Source organism: Bos grunniens, chromosome 26, assembly GCF_055505025.1.
Source record: "Bos grunniens cultivar Pamir isolate PY7600 chromosome 26, Bosgru_T2T1.0, whole genome shotgun sequence".
NCBI classification, from domain to species: Eukaryota; Metazoa; Chordata; class Mammalia; order Artiodactyla; family Bovidae; genus Bos; species Bos grunniens.
Genome location: NC_141190.1, coordinates 51413709 through 51432434, shown reverse-complemented (window position 1 = coordinate 51432434; position 18726 = coordinate 51413709). Strand labels below are relative to the sequence as shown.

At 60.0% G+C, this 18726-nt stretch overlaps 1 protein-coding gene across 14 annotated transcripts; it reads left to right on the top strand.

Moving 5' to 3' along the window:
• Nucleotides 1-499: 499 nt before the first annotated feature.
• On the top strand, nt 500-18621 carry ADAM8 (ADAM metallopeptidase domain 8). Of its 14 annotated transcripts, none has more exons than XM_086379086.1 (25): nt 500-625; nt 1521-1666; nt 2667-2770; nt 3596-3672; nt 3747-3825; nt 3926-4002; nt 4131-4314; nt 4568-4627; nt 4781-4849; nt 5127-5296; nt 5399-5480; nt 5818-5966; nt 6129-6306; nt 6531-6620; nt 6704-6893; nt 6981-7062; nt 7381-7543; nt 7899-7976; nt 8449-8533; nt 9496-9610; nt 10075-10300; nt 10607-10690; nt 10840-10893; nt 17689-17766; nt 18130-18621. In XM_086379086.1, exons 2-25 carry the CDS (start codon nt 1621-1623, stop codon nt 18178-18180), a joined length of 2571 nt encoding a protein of 856 aa, XP_086235212.1. In that variant the 5' UTR covers nt 500-625; nt 1521-1620; the 3' UTR covers nt 18181-18621. The 14 variants fall into 14 exon arrangements, 6 of the variants coding, with proteins under 6 accessions (XP_086235212.1, XP_086235216.1, XP_086235213.1 ...); XM_086379087.1 differs by having other exon boundaries at nt 501-625; nt 10843-10893; XM_086379088.1 differs by having other exon boundaries at nt 502-625; nt 10075-10252.
• The last annotated feature ends 105 nt before the right edge of the window (nt 18622-18726 follow it).

Here is an 18726-nt window from a genome sequence, read left to right as displayed (position 1 = left end):
CAGGGACGGGGGTGGGGCAGTGCTCGGCCCGGCTGTGCCCAGCAGAGGGCACCCTCCGAACAGGGGGCTGGACTCGAGCTTCCTCTTCTGAGCTGTGTGTAGGCGTGACCTGGAGCAAGGAGGCTTGTCTGCCAGTCCGGGTCCTGTGGGGCTTCTGCAGCACAGGGTCTGCCTGCGGGCACCTGCTGGCCTCCCACCTGGCCCTGAGGCCCTCATCCCTGTCCTGGGCTCAGCACTGGGCTCTCCTGAGACGCCTCTGGGGCAGGTGGTGCGGGGGGCGGTGGTGGGCTTGGTGGCCGGGTCCTCTGTGGTGGGAGGGGCTCTGGCCCATGTTGAGGGGTGGCAGGGGGCCTTCCTGGCTGGCGGTGGCTCCCCTGTTGCTGAGCTGCCTGTTGTGCTCCGGGCAGCTCTGTGGGAGGCCGTGCAGTCCCAGCAGCTGGTATTTTTGCCCAAATAGGGTCAGGCTGCCTTTGAACTTCTGCTATCAGGTAACACGCAATTCCAGGGAAGAGAAGTACAGTCGGCAGATGGTCTGGGCGTCTCACACACGTCGTTTGGTGATGTGAGCTCAGGGACAGAAGCCACCTCTGCCCCCCGCTGTCACCTGCGCCCAGGGCACCCCAGAGTATGTGTGAGCCCGCCCTGCCCTGTATTTCTTTTCCTGCCATTCACTTCCGGGGAAATGATGGCCTGGTGAACTTTGACCTCTGGTCTGGAACCACTCGTGAGCACCACACCATCTCACCTGAGGCCCTGATATGCCCCAATGTCTGACCATGTCAGGGAGCCAGTCAAGAAGGAGATGTGGGTGCCAGTGGACGGCTTGGCTGCAGGAAGCCTGGGTCCCTGGGTACCAGGCCAAAGAGGGGCAGCCCCACCCTGCAGGACCGGAGGGCAGGACTGGCAGAAACCAGGAGAGCCGCCAGTGGGCAGGCTGCATCCAGCCGCTGTGCAGGGCACTGGCACAGTGGCCTGCTCCTGGGCTGCTCACCGGACAGGCAGCCTCGCATGCACCCTCTCCACAGCGCAGGGTCTCTGCCCCTAGTGAAGCGGCTGCCCCTGGGTGCGCCCTGCACCAGGCTCCCCAGCGAGGCCTCAGGGCCTGGGGACAGGGCTGCCCAGGGGCCGCTGGGGCTTTCTGTTCCCAGGAAGCTGGAGGGATGCCCCAGCCCCAAGAGACCCCCCCCCCACCCCCCCACACACACACAGCCCTTCCCAGTTAGTTAACGCCACCATCCCAGCAGGCCCCCGGCAGCCTGGCCTGTCCCTCACCCGCCTGGGGGACGCAGTACCTGCCCCTGGTTAATTCTGCTCACATTTAGCAAACTTCCCTGTGCTGAGCACTGGCTATAGTACCCGACTGGGAGCCTCGGGGGACTAGCGGGAGACCTGGGAGGCGGTGGGGGCCCCGCCCCTCCCGGTACCCGGGGCACTGATTGGCCGCGGCCCGGGGGCTGGTCGCTGTGGGTGGGGCGCGCGGGAAGGAACCTGACTTGAGCGCAAGACGAACCTCGGTGCAGGCGCAGCCGTGGCGGTACCTGCTCTCACCGCCCTTCCCGGACCCCGGATCCCTGCGCCCCCGAAGGCCAGCGCGCACCCCACGCCCGCCAGACCCCCGCCATGCGCGGCCTCGGGCTCCTGCTGTTCACTGCGCTGGGGCTGCAGGGTGAGTGAGAGCGGGGCCCGCGCTGCCTGCACCGCCGCCTGGCTCGCGGCTCCCCGCGCGGGACTCTGGGTTCGTCTCGGGGAGTCAGCCAGTCAGCGGGGAGACACGGGCGGTGGACGCAGGGAACCTGCAAAAGGGAACTGTGTGGGTAAATGGTCAGCTGGGCGTTCCTGCGCTGGAGGAGGGCCTTGCAGGGAAGTTCAGAGTGAAGGGCTGGCTGCCCCCGCTCCATTCCAGGGCCCGGGGGTGATTGCCCACCTTTGCTGGGACCCCCAGCCTGGCGAGGAAGGGAGGATGGGGAGCGGTGGCCTGGAGCTGGGGGGTCGGGGACACCCCACGGAGTTGCCCAGCCACATGGGGACCTGACTTTTTGGGGGGACTGGCCGTGCTGCTGGCCTTTACCCCCACCCTGGCTCCCAAGAGCCTCCTGGGGTTCTGGGGTGAGGGCACTTCCTAGGCAGGCGCCCTCCCCTCGGCCTCTCTGTCCTGGAGCTTTGCCAGACAGTCTAATGGGGGCACGACCACTAACACTGGCAAGAGGAAGAATCTCGGGGGTGAGGCCGGTGGTCAGCTGGGGTCTGGGCTGTCTGGTCGGGTACGGGGCAGCTTCGAGCTCCAGTCGGGGTGAACGCTGCGGAAGAGGCTCTCACTCCGCCTTTAGACGCAGCTGAGTGATTATGGAGATGAGCGGGCAGACCCGGTTTCCCCCACCCCCCAGGGCCTGTGTGCGCCCTGGCCCCTGAGGGGGGCGGTATCTAGGCCACCCTGGGCTCCAGGTGGCAGCTGGTGAGCTCCGAGATGGGCTGGCGCTGGGCAGCGTCTGTGGGCACCGCCCAGGTGGGGGTCCTGTGGTCTAAGGCAGGGCCCCAACTCCGGCTGGGGAGCCAGACCTCAGAGTCTGTGGTAATTCCCCCAGAGAAGGGGCCGCGCACGGCAGCCTGGGAAGGGGCTCCCGGGGCGGGCGGGTGTGCTGTGCACTGCTGATCCCCCTCTCCCACAGAGGTTGCCCCCAGGGCCGCCCTGCCCCATGTGGAGCAGTACGAGGTGGTGAGGCCCCGGCGCCTGCCTGCACCCCGCGCTCGGCGGGCTCTGCCCTCCCACCTGGTAAGTCTCAGCGGGATGCTGGCCCAGGGGGTCCCCCCACCCACCCCAACCTGGGCCCTCAGAGCCCATTTCCAACTCTGAGCAGGGTGATAGCTCCCTGTGTGCCCCCGATCGTAGTAAGGGGGCTGAGGGCCAGGGGGCTTCCAGGCCTTTGGGCAGACTCCTGGGAGCTCACCTCCGCCGGAACAGCCTGCCCCCTGCCCTCAGGCCTCACCTTCTTCCGTCCTGCTCACCCTGGAGGCAGGGCTGCCTCGGGTGGCCCCGGCTGGTGCAGCCCCGTCTTCCTTTTTGGAGCCCGCGGGCCAGGGCCCCGCCCCGGTTTCACTCCCAGGGTTGACTCGCTGACACCTTTCCCGGGTGTTGGGGCCGGGCTGGGATTCCCCGGAGGTGCCTGGGGGCATTCCTGACAGGGTATGCGCCTGCTTGTTTGCATGTGAGGGTGGAGACAGCCCTGACCCTCCCTGTCCCGGGAGGCGCCGCCCACCGCCCTGGGCCCCTAGCCCCCTCTGCAGGCTCCGCACGCAAGGTCCCAGGGTCAGCTGCAGCCTGGGGGGGGCTGGAAGGGGCAAGGCCTTGCAGGAGCGGGTCCCCTGGAGCAGGGAGGGCGGCCCGGCCCCCTTGTCCCATGTCGGGGCCGGGGTCCCCCTCCCCCTCGTGGCCTGGGAGGGGCGTTGTCCTCTCCCCGCGGCCTGAGGCCCAGCTCTGGGTGCAGCTGCCCACCTGCCCCACTCCTGGGTACAGCCCAAGCCCCGCTGCCCTTCCAGGTTTGAGGTGGGCGCGGCCGGGCAGGGCCTCACCCTGGACCCCTCCCTGCCCCCTGCCCAGGGCCTGTACCCAGAGAGTGTGAGCTATGTCCTAGGGGCCCGAGGGCACACCTTCACCCTGCACCTTCGGAAGAACAGGTAAGCGCCCATCCTTCTGCCCCGCACCTCTCTGTACCAGGGGCGGCCAGGGCACCACGGTGGCTCTTTTCCAGGGACCTGGTGGGCTCGGGCTACGTGGAGACCTACACAGCAGCCAATGGCTCCCAGGTGACAGAGCAGCTGCAGAGACAGGTAGGGCCCCAGTGCTCCTGCCCCGGGCCAGCAGCGGGCGCGGGAGCCGGGTGTGGGGAGCCAGGCTTGGGAGTAGGGTCCTCACACCCCCCTCCCGCAGGACCACTGCTTCTACCAGGGCCACGTGGAGGGGCACCCGCACTCGGCCGCCAGCCTCAGCACCTGTGCCGGCCTCAGGTGGGTGCTGCGGGCCAGACGCCCCTCACCCTCCAGAGTGAGCGGGGGCCAGGAGGAAGGGGTCAGCCGGGTGCGGCAGTGGGGTCCCTGGGGCCACAGACTCAGGGTCACGCTCGTCTCTGCCCCAGGGGCTTCTTCCAGGCGGGCCCTGCTGTCCGCCTGATCGAGCCCCTGGCAGAGGCCGGGGAGGAAGGGCCGCACGCCCTGTACCTGGCGCAGCACCTGCAGCAGGAGGCTGGCACCTGCGGCGTCAATGACAGCAGCCTGGAGAGCATCCTGGGTCCGCGGGTGTCTGCAGCCCTCAGACCCCGGGTGAGTGGAGGCCCGGCCGCTCTGCTTGGGCCCGAGCGCCCCCAGACTGCTGGCTGCTCAGCGGGGAGGGGTGGGCCTGCGCCTGGCTCCGCCCCACAGCAGCAGAGCCCCCACCCCCGACGGCTCCCCCAGCGCTAGCCGGAGCGGGGGGCCAGCTCCAGGGCCCGGGAGAGGGTCAGCGTGTGGAGACTGGCTGAGGACAGGAGGGCTGTGGCTGGTGGCTGACTGGATTCTTGTCATCGCTTCCCAAAAGTGGTCAGAACCCAGAGAGACTCGCTACGTGGAGCTATTCGTGGTCACGGACAGCAAGGAGGTACCTGGGGCGGGGGCAGGGCGCAGGGGGGATGCGGGGTGGGTGCGGGGGTGTGGGGCGCAGGGGGAATGCTGGGTGGGGGGTGTAGGGGGGATGTGGGGGTGGGGTGGGTGTGGAGCCCCAGGCTGCCCGTGAGGGTCTGCCATCCTCCAGTTCCAGCGGTTTGGGAGCAGAGAGGCCGTACGTCAGCGGGTGCTGGAGGTGGTCAACCACGTGGACAAGGTGGGCGCTACTTCCACTCTGGGGGCTTCCAGCAGGGGCCGCTGGGACCCCTGGGCAGCTCCGGGCCAGCCTGACAGAAACCCCGCTGGACAGGAGGGTTGGGGCGGCTGTGGTGGCGGCCGGGCTGCAGGTAGAGCCATACGCCGGGGGAGTGGGGAGCCGGGACCCCGCCCCAGCCCTGGAGACCCCTCGCATCACAGTGAACACCGCGGGGCCTCAGGCCCTCCGCCAGCCTCACCGCTGAGCCTGCCCCTCGCGGTTCCCTGTCCTCTGACAGCTCTATCAGGAGCTCAATTTCCGCGTGGTGCTCGTGGGCCTGGAGATGTGGAATGGTGGGGACAAGATTCAGATCAGCTCCCAGCCCGACGCCACACTGGACAACTTCCTGGCCTGGCGGACTCGAGAGCTGGTGGGCCGGCAGGCGCACGACAACGTGCAGCTCATCACGTGAGCCAGCTGGGGGGCGGGGCCACGCCGCCCCTGGGGTGAGGGGCTTGGGGCGCGGGCTCCGGGGCGCCGCTCTCCAGCGGACGCTGCTCTGCTTCCTAGCGGGGTCGACTTCACCGGGACCACCGTGGGACTGGCCAAGGTGTCCACCATGTGCTCCCCGAGCTCCGGGGCTGTGAACCAGGTGCGGGGTCTGCAGGGCTCGCTGGACAGAGGCTGCAGCCGGCCGTGGGGGGCGGGGGCGGCCGTGAGGCCCGGGCCTGACGCAGAGCGCGTGAAAGGGGGCAGGGCACTCAGGTCCCCCGCTCTGCCCCTGCTGTGCCCTGGCCACCGGGACGGCGCTGACGCTGCTACTGTTACTTGTGATAATATTACCGTGTATCTGCTGTCTGAAGAAGCCACGCTGGCGGGAGCACCGCCAAGCCTCTCAGCCTCCCTGGGGCGGACAGTGGGGGAGGAGCGGGCACTGAGGTGGGACATCAGCCCTGGGAGCAGCCCCAGCCAGCACGGCCCCCCTGCAGGACCACAGCCAGAACCCCATCGGTGTGGCGAGCACCATGGCCCACGAGATGGGCCACAACCTGGGCATGGACCACGACGAGAACGTCGCCGGCTGTTACTGCCCCGTGCCGCGGGAGGGCGGCGGCTGCGTGATGGCGGCCAGCATCGGGTGAGGCTCGGCAGTCCAGCCTGGCCCAGGGCCCCAGGCTGGGGGTGGTGTCAGCGCGCAGAGCTGGCTCCACCCACCCTCCTGATAACAGGGATGACCCCAGCTCCCGGTACCCCAGGGACCCTCCTGATAACTGGAAGCCCTCCCCCGCTCCGCCCCCAGCTCCCAGTACCCCAGGAAGTTCAGTCAGTGCAGCCAGGCCGACCTGGAGACGTTCGTGGAGAAGCCCCGCACGGCCTGCCTGGTGGACGCCCCGGACCTTGACCGGCTGGTGGGCGGCCCTGTGTGCGGAAATGGGTTCCTGGAGCGCGGGGAGCAGTGTGACTGTGGCCGTCCCGAGGTACAGAGCTGAGCACCGCCACCCTCCGCTGTCTGGGCTCGTGGGACAAGTTCCCATCTGCAGGCTGGGCGTCTGTGCCTCACCCCTGGGTGCCCTGCACACCCGGCCACACCTCCCGAAACAACCGGCAGGGCTGCTGGGTGGGAGTGACCAGTCCTCCCACGGCGGGGGCGGGGGGCCCGGTGTGCGGCCCACTTGGACCTTCGCTGTCGCCCCCTCCCCAGGACTGTCAGAACCGCTGCTGCAATGCCAGCACCTGCCTGCTGGCTGAGGGGGCCGAGTGCGCCCACGGCACCTGCTGCCACGAGTGCAGGGTGAGCCTGGGGCCCGGGCTCAGGGCAGGCGTGCGTGCTGGGGGCCTCCCGCTCCCATGCTGATCTTGGTCCCCTGGAACCAGGTGAAGCCGGCCGGAGAGCTGTGCCGCCCCGCGAAGGACCAGTGTGACCTTGGCGAGCACTGTGACGGCCAGCAGCCCACGTGCCCTGAGGACGCCTTCCGGGAGAACGGCACGCCCTGCCCAGGGGGCTACTGCTACAACGGGGCCTGCCCGACGCTGGCCCGGCGCTGCCAGGACTTGTGGGGGCCAGGTGAGGCGGGCACAGCCGCGAGACCGTCAGGGAGGCGAGGGTGGCAGCAGGTCCCAAGCCGGAGGACTGACCCGCTCCTGCCTGCAGGCTCTCGGGTGGCGGTGGAAACTTGCTTCCTCTACAGCATCTCCAAAGGCTGCGGGGCTGGGGTCCCCCTGCCATTCGGCAGGTGAGCGTCCCTCGTGGCCCAACTCCCCTGGGGCCAGGGCCTGGGATGTCCCCCTCCCTGGGGCCACAAGAAGGTCCTCTGCACAAAGGAGTCTGAGGCTGAGTCGGGGCCTCTCGGATGGCAGGGGTGGGGGGGCCGCCCTGCCCTGCCCTGCCCTGCGGGACCCTCAGCCCGAGCGTGCTGCCCTTGTAGGAGGGCGGGCCCCTGGGGCTGAGGTGTGGATGCCTGTGGCCGCCTGGGGCCTCGGAGCTCCTGGCGCGCTGAGCCTGGAGCAGGAAGCCCCGGAGAGCAGCCCCGTGCTCGTCCCTCTGTCCCCAGGGTCAACAAGTGTGGCACTCTCTTCTGTGAGGGGGGGCAGAAGGCCCCGGAACGTGAATACTGCACGCTCACCATCTCCTCAGGCGTTTGCCGGGTTATCGTCCAGGACGGCAGCACGGCGTATGAGCCGGTGCCCAAGGGCACCAAGTGCGGGGAGCAGCAGGTGGGCCGGACACGCCTCCCGGTCAGGCTGCTGGGCTCAGGGCGAGCTTGCAGGCCCCACAGCAGGGCCGTGGCGGCTGTGGGAGAAGCCCCCCGTCAGTGAACGGGTTTGAAGACAGTCTGCGAGCCCTGGGGGTGGGCGCGGGGCGGGGGGTCCTCCGGCCCTGGTGGCCGCAGACGGCTGGCTGGGCGCAGTCCTTCCCCACAGCTGAGGTTGGCCAGCAGATGACCTGCAGGCGGGCCGTCGGGAGGGTGGGCGCTGTGGCCTGCCCGCCCATGGTGGCTGATGGTGGAGACTGGGTGCTTCAAGCAGGAGTTTAGACTGGCCACCTCAGGAGACCCCCGCTGTTCTCCAGGTTTGCTGGGACGGCTTCTGCCAGGACCTCCACGTGTACAGATCCAGGAACTGCTCCGCCCGGTGCAACAGCCACGGGGTACGTGGGCCCAGGGCACAGCCCGCCACCAGCCCTCTGGGCTTGAGAGATGTGCCGGCCATGCTTGGACCCCCCGCCCCGAGGCAGACAGAGGGCCAAGGCTGGCACCCTGGGGATGTTGGGAGCTGTTGGGACCTCCCGAGGCGGGGACTGTCGGGGATGTCCCAGGTGTCAGAGCCGGTGGACACGTGGGCAGGATGGTCAGGTGTGAAGCATCTGGTTCTGAGCTCTGACACTGGGAAGGCCAGGGCCCCGGGGCTGTGCCCTCTTGTGTCCCCTCCTGGGGAGGAAAGCTCACCGCCACGCCGCCCTGCTCCCTTTGGCGATGCCTGCTTTGCTCAGCAAGCCCTGCAGTGTCTGGGAGGGCTGCGGCTATCGGCACCTGTGGTGAAGCCTTGGTAGCGGTGGTCCTAGACAGCCCGCCCGTCCTCTGTCGGGCGTCCCGAGGCCCTGACACCCGGCTGTCCCCCAGGAGTGCAACCACAAGGGTCAGTGCTACTGCCGCCCGGGCTGGGCCCCGCCCCACTGTGCAGAGCCGCTGGCCGACGCGCGTGCAGGTAGGCTGGGCGGGCCCGCGCCTCTTCACACGCTCCCAGGCCTGACGGGGTCCGGGCGGGGGTCCTGCCTTTCCTCAGACCACCTGGGCAGGGCTGAGAGGAGGCCGTGTGCCCTGAACCGTGAGGGGCCTGTGGAGAGTGTGGCCTTGCAGCCTGAGCGCACGGGTCCAGGGCGCCCACCCTGAGAGGGGAGGCCTGTCCCAGAAGGACAGCTGCAGGTGGCGCAGGCCGCTCCTAGCTGGTCCTCAACCCGCCTGGGCCCAGGGCCCGGCCTCCCAGCCCCACTGTCTCCCACTGAACACAAGGTGTGCACAGCGCTGCGGCCCCCGGGGCCTGGCCCGGCCACACCCGCGTCACTAGGGCCAAGGGCCACCCGCCACCAAGCCCCCACCCGAGGGCCGCCCACCAAGCCCCCACCCGAGGGCCGCCCACCAAGCCCCCGACCGAGGGCCACTCACTAAGTCCCCGACCGAGGGCCGCCCGCCACCAAGCCCCCACCCGAGGGCCGCCCACCAAGCCCCCGACCGAGGGCCGCCCACCAAGCCCCTGACCGAGGGCCACTCACTAAGTCCCCGACCGAGGGCCGCCCACCCACCAGGCCGCCTGCCACCAAGCCCTCAACCAAGGGCTGCCCACCAACCAGGCCACCCGCCACCAAGCCCCCGACTGGCATCCCAGGAGCCCGGAGCGCCGGTGTCATGCACCAGGTCTCGGAGCCTCAGGGCCTGGGCTTTGGGTAGCGTGGCCAGGGTTCTGGCTGTTGGCTTCGGAGCCTCAGGGCCTGGGCTTTGGGTAGCGTGGCCAGGGTTCTGGCTGTTGGCTTCGCCAAGGAGGTGGTCCCCTTGTCCCTCCTCAGCTCCGGGCTGGCCTGGCCAGGGCTGAGCTGCTGGCAGGCTCTCCCGGTCCCTGTGCCTTGAGCCAAGTCCGGCCCTGGTAACACCTGGCCTTCTGTGCCCCCACAGCCCCTGGGAGCCTCCGAACGCATGTGCTGGTGGGCGTGGGTGCCCTGGTGGTACTGGCGCTGATCCTGGCGGGCGTGCTCATCTACCGCAAGGCCCGGAGCCCAGTCCGAAGGAGGTGGGGGAGCTGTACTCTGGGCTCAGAGGACGTCAGCGTGTGCAGGGCCAGTCGCCTGCTGGCGCTGTTGGGGGGAGAGGGGACCCCATGGTGGCGGCCCCGCCCTGGGCCCCTGCCTTCTGCTGCAGGAGCAGGTTGGGCTGTGTGGACAGGTTGGTGACGAGGAAACTCAGAGAAGGCCACACTGGCGCACTGCCCGGGGGTGACACTGCCCTCTGAGCCCGCCGTGTGGGGACCTCACCCCTGGCTGCGGCAGGACACGCCTGCCAATGGCCTCCAAGCCTCCCTGCCCCGGGCCTGGCCTGACCCCAGAGCTCTCCCTGCGCAGCTGTGGCCCGCACACCCCGCAGGGCAGCTGCAGCTGAGGGGTCTGGGGCCAGGCCAGGGTCCCCACGCACAGGAGCCTCAATTCCCTGGGCTGAATCCTGAGACCAGGACACACTGACCCATCTTATTTCTCCTAGGAATGTGGCACCCAAGACGGCCATGGGACTCTCCAACCCTCTGTTCCACGAAGGGCTCAGCAAGCCTGCAAAAGGCGGGGCTCAGGCTCCCCCCGGGGGCTCCCCAGAGCTGGCCCCTTACTCCCAGCCCCACAAGCCCACAGCTTCCTCGGTGACCCCTAAGCGCCCACCCCCTGCTGTAAGCGCCAGCCGTCCCGACAGACTCCAGGCCACCCCCAGATCTCAGGTTCACGAGGCTCAGAGTGGCCTCCGTGACCCCCGTTTAGAGGTGAAACCAAGGCTCTAGGACGAGGGGTCTGAGGAGCCGCCTCAGCGGGGAGCGGAATCGAGCCTGAGGCTCAGTCTCTGCAGCGTCCATCCCAGGATGGTCTGGAGGCCCAGAGGCCTGTGCTGCTGCCAGACCTCCGTGTGACCCCAGGGCCGGGGGAGGGGCCAGAACCCTGGGTCCTCAGCGGCTAGGGGGCAGCTCTGAGCCAGGCCCCTCTGGGGATGGTTGCCCTGGGAGACCCAGGCTCACGCCTGCTCCCTTCAGCCTCCAGGCTCCCTTCAGCCTCCAGCCGCCAAGGCCAGCCCGCCGTCCCCGCTTCCTGTGTACCCGCCGCAGGCCCCGGGCCAGGTGAGCAGGGAGGGGGCACAGCACGGGCCCTGGGGGAGGAGGGTCTGTGGCTGCACTTGGTGGGCCAGGCGCACAGTCTGGCAGCCCAGCGAGGGCATAAACAGCACCCAGGAGGCCTGGGGGTTCTGACCAGTCCTCCCCATTCCCAGCAGCTCAGACCCGCTCCTCCTGCCAAACCCCTTCCGGTGCTGAAGCCAAAGCAGGTGAGAGGGCCGTGGGGGAGCAGCTCAGGGGCGCTGTGGGCCCCGCCTCCCTTCTTTCGAGGCTTCCACGGTTTGGGAAAGGTCTCTCCCAAACTTGAGTCACTGGTGCCCCAGCAGGCCCCCTGCCTTGGGGCGCGTGTGGGAGGCCCTTCTACCCACTGTGAGGTCTGGCTCTGGTGGGTCGCCTCCATTGCTGGGAGCACTGCTGAGGGTCCTACACACCCCTGGACACACTCTCACCTCCCCGCAGGCGGGGGCTCCCCTGCTCTGACAGATGGTGAGGCCCAGAAGACCAGGCTTTCTCTGCCCTCCTGGGGCGGGGCTTTGCCACCAGGCGTCCTGTGGGCCCGTGTCAGCCTGTCCGTCCCGGTGGTGTGAGCTCATCGCCGGTTGCAGCGGTGTCACTGTTAGAGCCCTCCTCCCTTTGTGGTTAAAGCTTGGAGGTGTTTGGAGAGACACCAGCCCGGTTCCTCCTCAGGCCAACCCACGGGGCCTCTGTTGGTGGATCTCGCCTGGGACAACCGTTACTGCAGTGTCTATTCAATGAAGACTGAATATTTCTCTTTTCTTTTTAACTTTTCACGTTGAGTTAATTTTAGAGTTACAGTAAAATTACAAGAAAAAGTCTTTATATAAAGTTTTAGGAGGGGTTTTGACAGGCCAAACAGGGACGGGGGAGTTAGGCAGACAGATTTCCAGCCCAAGAAGTGGAGGCAGCCAGGGAACTGTGCTGGAGAAGAAAGTGCAGGCCGCCCCCATCCCTCAGCCCCCAGCCCCTTAGCAGGGTGCCGGGAGCCGGCATATTGCATATTGAGTGCATATTGCATATTGAGTGCAGCACTTTTCAGGATCTGGAATAGCTCAACTGGAATTCTATCACTGCAGGTAGCCAGCGTGAGGAACTCCACCCATGACAAAGGTCATGAGGAAGGAGGCTTGGCATACGCAAAGGCGGGATCAAGCCTCAGGAGTCTCCCTGGAAATTCTTGAGCAATCTACCCCCCAAACCAGAGTCTGCCTACTTTCTGCTTTGTGCTTTCACCTACACCTCTGACTTTACGGGGGGCTGTCCCCCACTACCTCTCTGAAAAAAGTTAGCTTACAGCTCCAGTTAATAATTCCTGGGTGTGACAGTGTTTAACCTACAAACTCCTTTGGAAATCCTCTAGCCTGCCTGAATAGGTTTTTCCGGCCTCATGTGATTGTTCGGAGCCTCCCAACTGTGAGAGGCAGGAGATGTCCTAAACTGTCTAAACACAGATTCTTTTGAGTAGTTAAAAGATTGATTAGAAATTGTATTGGTGAAGGGATTTTCACTTGTTGGGCCAATGTTTGCTGCTAAGTTTCCATATCCCTTACCTGCTGTGTCCCTGGCAGTGTATTGATTAATATAATTGGTGTAAATAGTAGCTTTAATGTTTGTAACCTGGGACCCTTGAGTTAATTCTTTTTCTTGTTATAGCCCACCACACCTTTGCTCTGTAGGAATGCAACTTTATCTAATGCTTTTGGAGGGTGGCTCCTGACCAATCACCTTTAGAGAAAAATAAGTTTTCTGAAGAAAAGGTCTTAAAATGTTAACAGGCCTCCGGGCCAGAAGATGATGCAAATCACCTAACTTTTGCATATGCTAAGTTTGCAGGAAGAAAGCCTGGCTTGCTGCCTGACTCTACCCCTTCCCCCATTATCCTCTGTGCATAACTTAAGGTATAAAAACTACTTTGAAAAATAAAGTGTGGGCCTTGTTCACCGAAACTTGGTCTCACCATGTCGTTCTTTCTCTTACCTTCTGGCTGAATTATTCAGCCTCTTTTCTCCACTGAATTTTCCTACTGAGCTATCCTCATTCTATTACTCTTTATATCCTTAATTAACGTTTAATTAAGCAATTGTTTCCTGATCTTCGCCGACGCCGTCTCTCCTTCGAATACCCTGGTTCAGCCGGGGCTGGTCCCCGGCAGGTGGCGCCCGGAACAGGGACTTTCGAAGGTAAGCTCCCCAAAGCAATCAGAGCCATCAGCCCTATTGCTCCCCGTTCTCGGAACAACTGGGTGACCAGCCCTCTTGTTCCCCCACGGAGCAGTTTGGGTCACCAGCCCTACTGCTCCTCCCTCGGAACAGTTTGGGCCATCAGCCTACTGTTCCTCCCCCGGGACAATCTGGGTCACCAGCCCTATTGTTCTTCCAGGGTTCGGGACGGCTAGGACCCCACTCAAGGGTGCCGCGGACCCCCCTGTAGGATAGACAGGGCGAGAGGAGTGGGAAGTGTTGAAAGTGTTAAAAGAGTTAGACTTAGAGAGAGAAAACGGTTTCTGAAGTTAAAAGGCCAAAGAAGAGCCTGATCTTTTAAAAGCTAAAAGCTTTATCTTCTATTATACTTAATTTTCTGACATGGGTAACACTGAAACTAAGAATGGCAACTCTTTACACAAGTAATCTTGAAACTGTTAAAGAGGCTACTGTTAATTTAGATACTTGGGTGAAGGTAAAAAACAACTAAAACTTATCCTATAAATATGATTAAAAATGTTCTGGACCCTCGTCATGAGGCTGTGGGATAGTCTATGGGAGAGGCTATAGCGGTGGATGGTAGTGGGTCTCCACCTTCTGCGCAGATCATATTTTCTGCCATTGACGAAGAAAAGGAGGGAGACTGTGCTCTACCTCCGGAGGAAGGAGAGGGCTTACAGGACGCTGCGGCCGGGCGCCCTGGCGAGCCCCCTCCCCCTCTACACAAACCTTTAAAAATTTATCCAACAATTTCTGATTTAAGGCGACTACTCCACCTCCGCTTGCACCTCCCAGGGCCTAAGAATTCCCCAGTTTACATCCAAAGTCTCCCAGAGCATTGCCTAAAGCTGAAAAAGATAAAAAAGATTTCTTTTAAACAAAGGAGCTTTAAAAAAAAAAAAAAAAAAAACACACAATATACAGAGCCTGCTCCTTGAAGAAAACCCCCTCAGGGGGGCCTCACCCAAGCAAAAAAAATAAATAAATAAAAAGAGAAAAAAAAAAAAAAAAGTAAAAAAAAAAAAAAAAAAGAAAAAATAGAGAAAGATCTAAAGATAGAGAAAAAGCTAAAGAGTGAAAAGGAGAGAGGAACAGAGAAGGAAGGAATCAGGGAATGCAGCAAGATTGAGAAAGGAAGAAAGGAAGTTAGAAAAAGAGATACAGAGAGAAAGAGAGGGAGGAGGGAAGAAAAAGAGAGAAAGAGGGTAAAGGGAAAGAAACCAAGGAAAGAGAAGGGTAGCGAAAAATGAAGGGGGAGAAAAAAGTGAGAAAAGCAGGAAGAGAGGAAGAGAGAGACTGTAAGAGACGCTGTGACCAGGTGCCCTGGCGAGCTCCCCCTCCCCCCCACCCCCCCTGCGCAAACCTTAAAAAAAAAAAAAAAAAAAACAACTTAACGACCACTTTCTGAATTAAGGCCATTGCTGCCGCCTCCGTTTGCGCCTTCCAGGGCCCAAGAGTTCCCCACTTTGCCCCCAAAGCCTCTCAAAGTGTTGCCTAAGCCTGAGGAAGATAAGAAGGTTTTTGAACAGTGGAGATTTTAAAACAGACTGAGTGCACAATATGCAGTGCTCCTTGGAGAAAACCCCCTCAGGGGGGTCTCACCCAGGCTAAGAAAAAAGCGGACGGTAAAGGGATTTAGCAACAATATTAACCCCTGATATGCCGATTGCTCCGATTCCAAGGGGAGTGGCTGGCCCCTCTTCTTGAGGGCATTATAGGACTTGTGCTAGGGTGTAGCTCGCTTTCTTTTCAAGAAATTTCGGTGGTATATGGTGTGGTAGATTCTGATTATATTGGAGAAATTATAGTTTTGATCTCGCCGCTTACCAAAACTGTGCAAATTAATAAAGGTCAAAGAATAACACAGTTTTTGCTTTTACCTTATCAGGCAGGAAAAAACTTGACTTCTCAAGCTAAGAGCCACAGAGCGTTTAGATCTAGTGATCCAGCCTTTTGGGTGCAGGAAATTACAGCTCCAAGGCCTTTAAAAGATCTTTTAATTCAAGAAAATAAAATGTCAGGGCTATTAGACACAGGAACAGACGTCTCTTAACATTGCTGGGAAAGACTGACCCAGCTCCTGGCCAACACATACTACTAAAAATGAGTTGAGATCAGAGAAACTGGTATGCGGGGTGGGAATGCTGTAGAGAAAAAGGTGAGGGAGAGTTTAAAACCTTGAAGAGTAGTGAGTTCCCCGTTGCTGGAAGTATTCAAGCAAATATTAGATGGTTGCTTGTCATCTAAAAAGCTATAGACCAGATTTAGGTTACAAAACGATAACTGGAGAAGCTTATAAACATGTTGTGCAACACCTCTTTACTTGCTTCTCATATTTAGGTCTGCCAAAACTTTTAAAAACTGGTAATGCCCCTTTGAGGCTGCGGAGAGATTGTTTACTAACTTTAAATGATTTCCAAAAATTATTAGGGGACATTAATTGGATATGCCCACATTTAAAACTGACTACTACAAGATTTAATGTGATCACGACGATTTGTGGGCTTTACTTATTTTAGGAATATCAGCTTTAATAGCAGCAATTACTTCTGTTACTGTGGCAGCAATATCATTGACTCAACAAGTGCATACTGCCCAATATGTTGATACCATGTCTAAAAATGTTTCTTTAACTCTAGCAACACAGAAAGTTATAGATAGAAAATTGGAGATGAGAGTAGAGACCTTAGAAGAGGCAATAATGCATATTGGGACTGAGTTACAGGCTTTAAAAGTGAAAATGTCTCTGTCTTGCCACACTGATTACCGGTGGATATGCGTGACATCTTTAAAGGTAAACGAGACAGATTATGAATGGGAAAAAATCAAAAATCGTATCTCAGGTGTTTGGAACAGCTCTGACATTGGCCTGGACTTAGAGAAAGTTCATAATCAAATACAGGCCCTGGAACACTGTCGACTGGATTTTACCACCGCTGGAGCAGCTAATGACTTTTTTCTCACCTTCTCTAACTTTATTTCTGGAAAAAACATTCTGTCTAATATCTTTAGTTCTAGTTTTGCTTCTCATAATCATTCTTCCTTGTATTGTCAGGATTCTTCGGCAGAACATTCAAAAGCTCGCGACTGAGCTGCATCTGGCTGTTTTAAGAAATAAAAAAGGGGGAGATGCCGGGAGCCGGCATATTGCATATTGAGTGCATATTGCATATTGAGTGCAGCACTTTTCAGGATCTGGAATAGCTCAACTGGAATTCTATCACTGCAGGTAGCCAGCGTGAGGAACTCCACCCATGACAAAGGTCATGAGGAAGGAGGCTTGGCATACGCAAAGGCGGGATCAAGCCTCAGGAGTCTCCCTGGAAATTCTTGAGCAATCTACCCCCCAAACCAGAGTCTGCCTACTTTCTGCTTTGTGCTTTCACCTACACCTCTGACTTTACGGGGGGCTGTCCCCCACTACCTCTCTGAAAAAAGTTAGCTTACAGCTCCAGTTAATAATTCCTGGGTGTGACAGTGTTTAACCTACAAACTCCTTTGGAAATCCTCTAGCCTGCCTGAATAGGTTTTTCCGGCCTCATGTGATTGTTCGGAGCCTCCCAACTGTGAGAGGCAGGAGATGTCCTAAACTGTCTAAACACAGATTCTTTTGAGTAGTTAAAAGATTGATTAGAAATTGTATTGGTGAAGGGATTTTCACTTGTTGGGCCAATGTTTGCTGCTAAGTTTCCATATCCCTTACCTGCTGTGTCCCTGGCAGTGTATTGATTAATATAATTGGTGTAAATAGTAGCTTTAATGTTTGTAACCTGGGACCCTTGAGTTAATTCTTTTTCTTGTTATAGCCCACCACACCTTTGCTCTGTAGGAATGCAACTTTATCTAATGCTTTTGGAGGGTGGCTCCTGACCAATCACCTTTAGAGAAAAATAAGTTTTCTGAAGAAAAGGTCTTAAAATGTTAACAGGCCTCCGGGCCAGAAGATGATGCAAATCACCTAACTTTTGCATATGCTAAGTTTGCAGGAAGAAAGCCTGGCTTGCTGCCTGACTCTACCCCTTCCCCCATTATCCTCTGTGCATAACTTAAGGTATAAAAACTACTTTGAAAAATAAAGTGTGGGCCTTGTTCACCGAAACTTGGTCTCACCATGTCGTTCTTTCTCTTACCTTCTGGCTGAATTATTCAGCCTCTTTTCTCCACTGAATTTTCCTACTGAGCTATCCTCATTCTATTACTCTTTATATCCTTAATTAACGTTTAATTAAGCAATTGTTTCCTGATCTTCGCCGACGCCGTCTCTCCTTCGAATACCCTGGTTCAGCCGGGGCTGGTCCCCGGCAGCAGGGCCCTCCGGGTGCTGGGCCATACCCCACCCTGGCCTGGGCTGAGCAGGGCTCCTGCTACAGACCTTCCTTCCCCACCCCAGACAAGGTTGCCCCTGGAAAGCTGAAATGCAAACAAACGCACCTTTTAGTGGCGAATCCTTGGTTTTAGACCTTCCAAAGACCCATATTTTGGCAATTTAAGAGCTTTTCCTGGGTAGTGTTGGGGTGGGATGAGGCGGGGAGTTGAGGGAAGGGGGCAGGGTGGTGAGATGACCCGACAGGCCCAGGAATGGGCGCCCTGCCACGCTTGGGTTTCATTCAAAGGTGGTACCAGCCAGGGCAGGGACCGTGTTGAAGGCAATTTTCTGTAGAGAGAGCTCAGAGAAGCCTGCAGGCCAGTCCGGGGCCGAGCACAGCACCCAGGGAACTTCCTAGAAGTGCTGGGCAGACAGCGCCCGGGCACTGCCAGCCATCAGCTGTGTCTCCGTCCTCCCAGGTCATCAAGCCGACCTGTGCTCCCCCGATGCCACCCATCAAGCCTGGAGCGAGAGGGGCCCAGCCTGGACCCACTCAGGTGAGGCACTCACTGCCAGATCAGTGCCCACTGGGTGGGGCAGAGCTCGCTCGCTTCCCCACAAGAGGCCGTAATCTCTGCTCTGTACTCTGTCAGAGGACTTCTCAGTGCTTACTGCTTCTTCCGGCTGCTAACGTCTTTTTCTGCGCTGGTGTAAGTACGGAAGTCTACTGCTTCTGGATAGAGAATAGACTTCTTGATAAAGCATCAGCTGTTAATATCCAGGGCTGTTGCCACTCTGAGCAGAGTCATGTTTTTGGATGAAATGAGGATCCAAATTTTAAGAAAAGTAAAAGGAAGTTAGATTCAGTTGTGCTCTTTGTAGTAGATGGTCTTTACTATCGGTTTTTTTCCTTCCCCAAGGGAGCTGCTGACCCGAAGGTTGCTCTGAAACCCCCTGTCCAGAGGAGGTGATGGGGCCCAAGCTCAAAGCACCCTCAGGGGCATCTGTGCACCTGTCTGGATGTTGCGTGTGGTCTTGTGACCTCGCCAGCAGCAACAGCAGCAGCAGATGCAGCCGCCTGGCCCCAGGCCCTCCACCCCATCAGGGCCTGAGTCCTCTCTGAACTGTCCTAAGAGAAGAGCCAGCTCCTAAGGGCCAAGATCACTCTTTGGTGTCTCAAGGTCACAGCCTAGGGCCTCTGGACCCGGCACTCCCTGGCTGGGCCCAGGACTCCCAGCTGGGCCATCGGCTGCTGTCCTGACCTGGGGAAGGAGGTTGGGGGAGGCCAGCCCCTCCTCAACCACGTGTGTCTTCAGACGGCCACTGGTGTCTTATCTGGGTCCCTGAAAACCTCAGGTGCACCTTCAGCAGGGCTCAAAAATTTAATAAAAAGTTTCTATTTTACGATTAAATTATTGATCAAGTTTTAAATGACGGAAAGTTTTTACTAGATCAGCGTAAAGTGTTGCATGCGAAACAATGTGGAATTTAATTTATAAGACGGAAGAGTTCAACGC

Bases quoted from the DNA above. Each gene is read 5' to 3' on its own strand.
- ADAM8 (XM_086379086.1), top strand. From the start codon at position 1,621: ATGCGCGGCCTCGGGCTCCTGCTGTTCACTGCGCTGGGGCTGCAGG. The intron at 4,850-5,126 runs GTGGGCGCTACT...GTCCTCTGACAG, and splicing joins TGGTCAACCACGTGGACAAG to CTCTATCAGGAGCTCAATTT. The intron at 5,297-5,398 runs GTGAGCCAGCTG...TCTGCTTCCTAG, and splicing joins GACAACGTGCAGCTCATCAC to CGGGGTCGACTTCACCGGGA.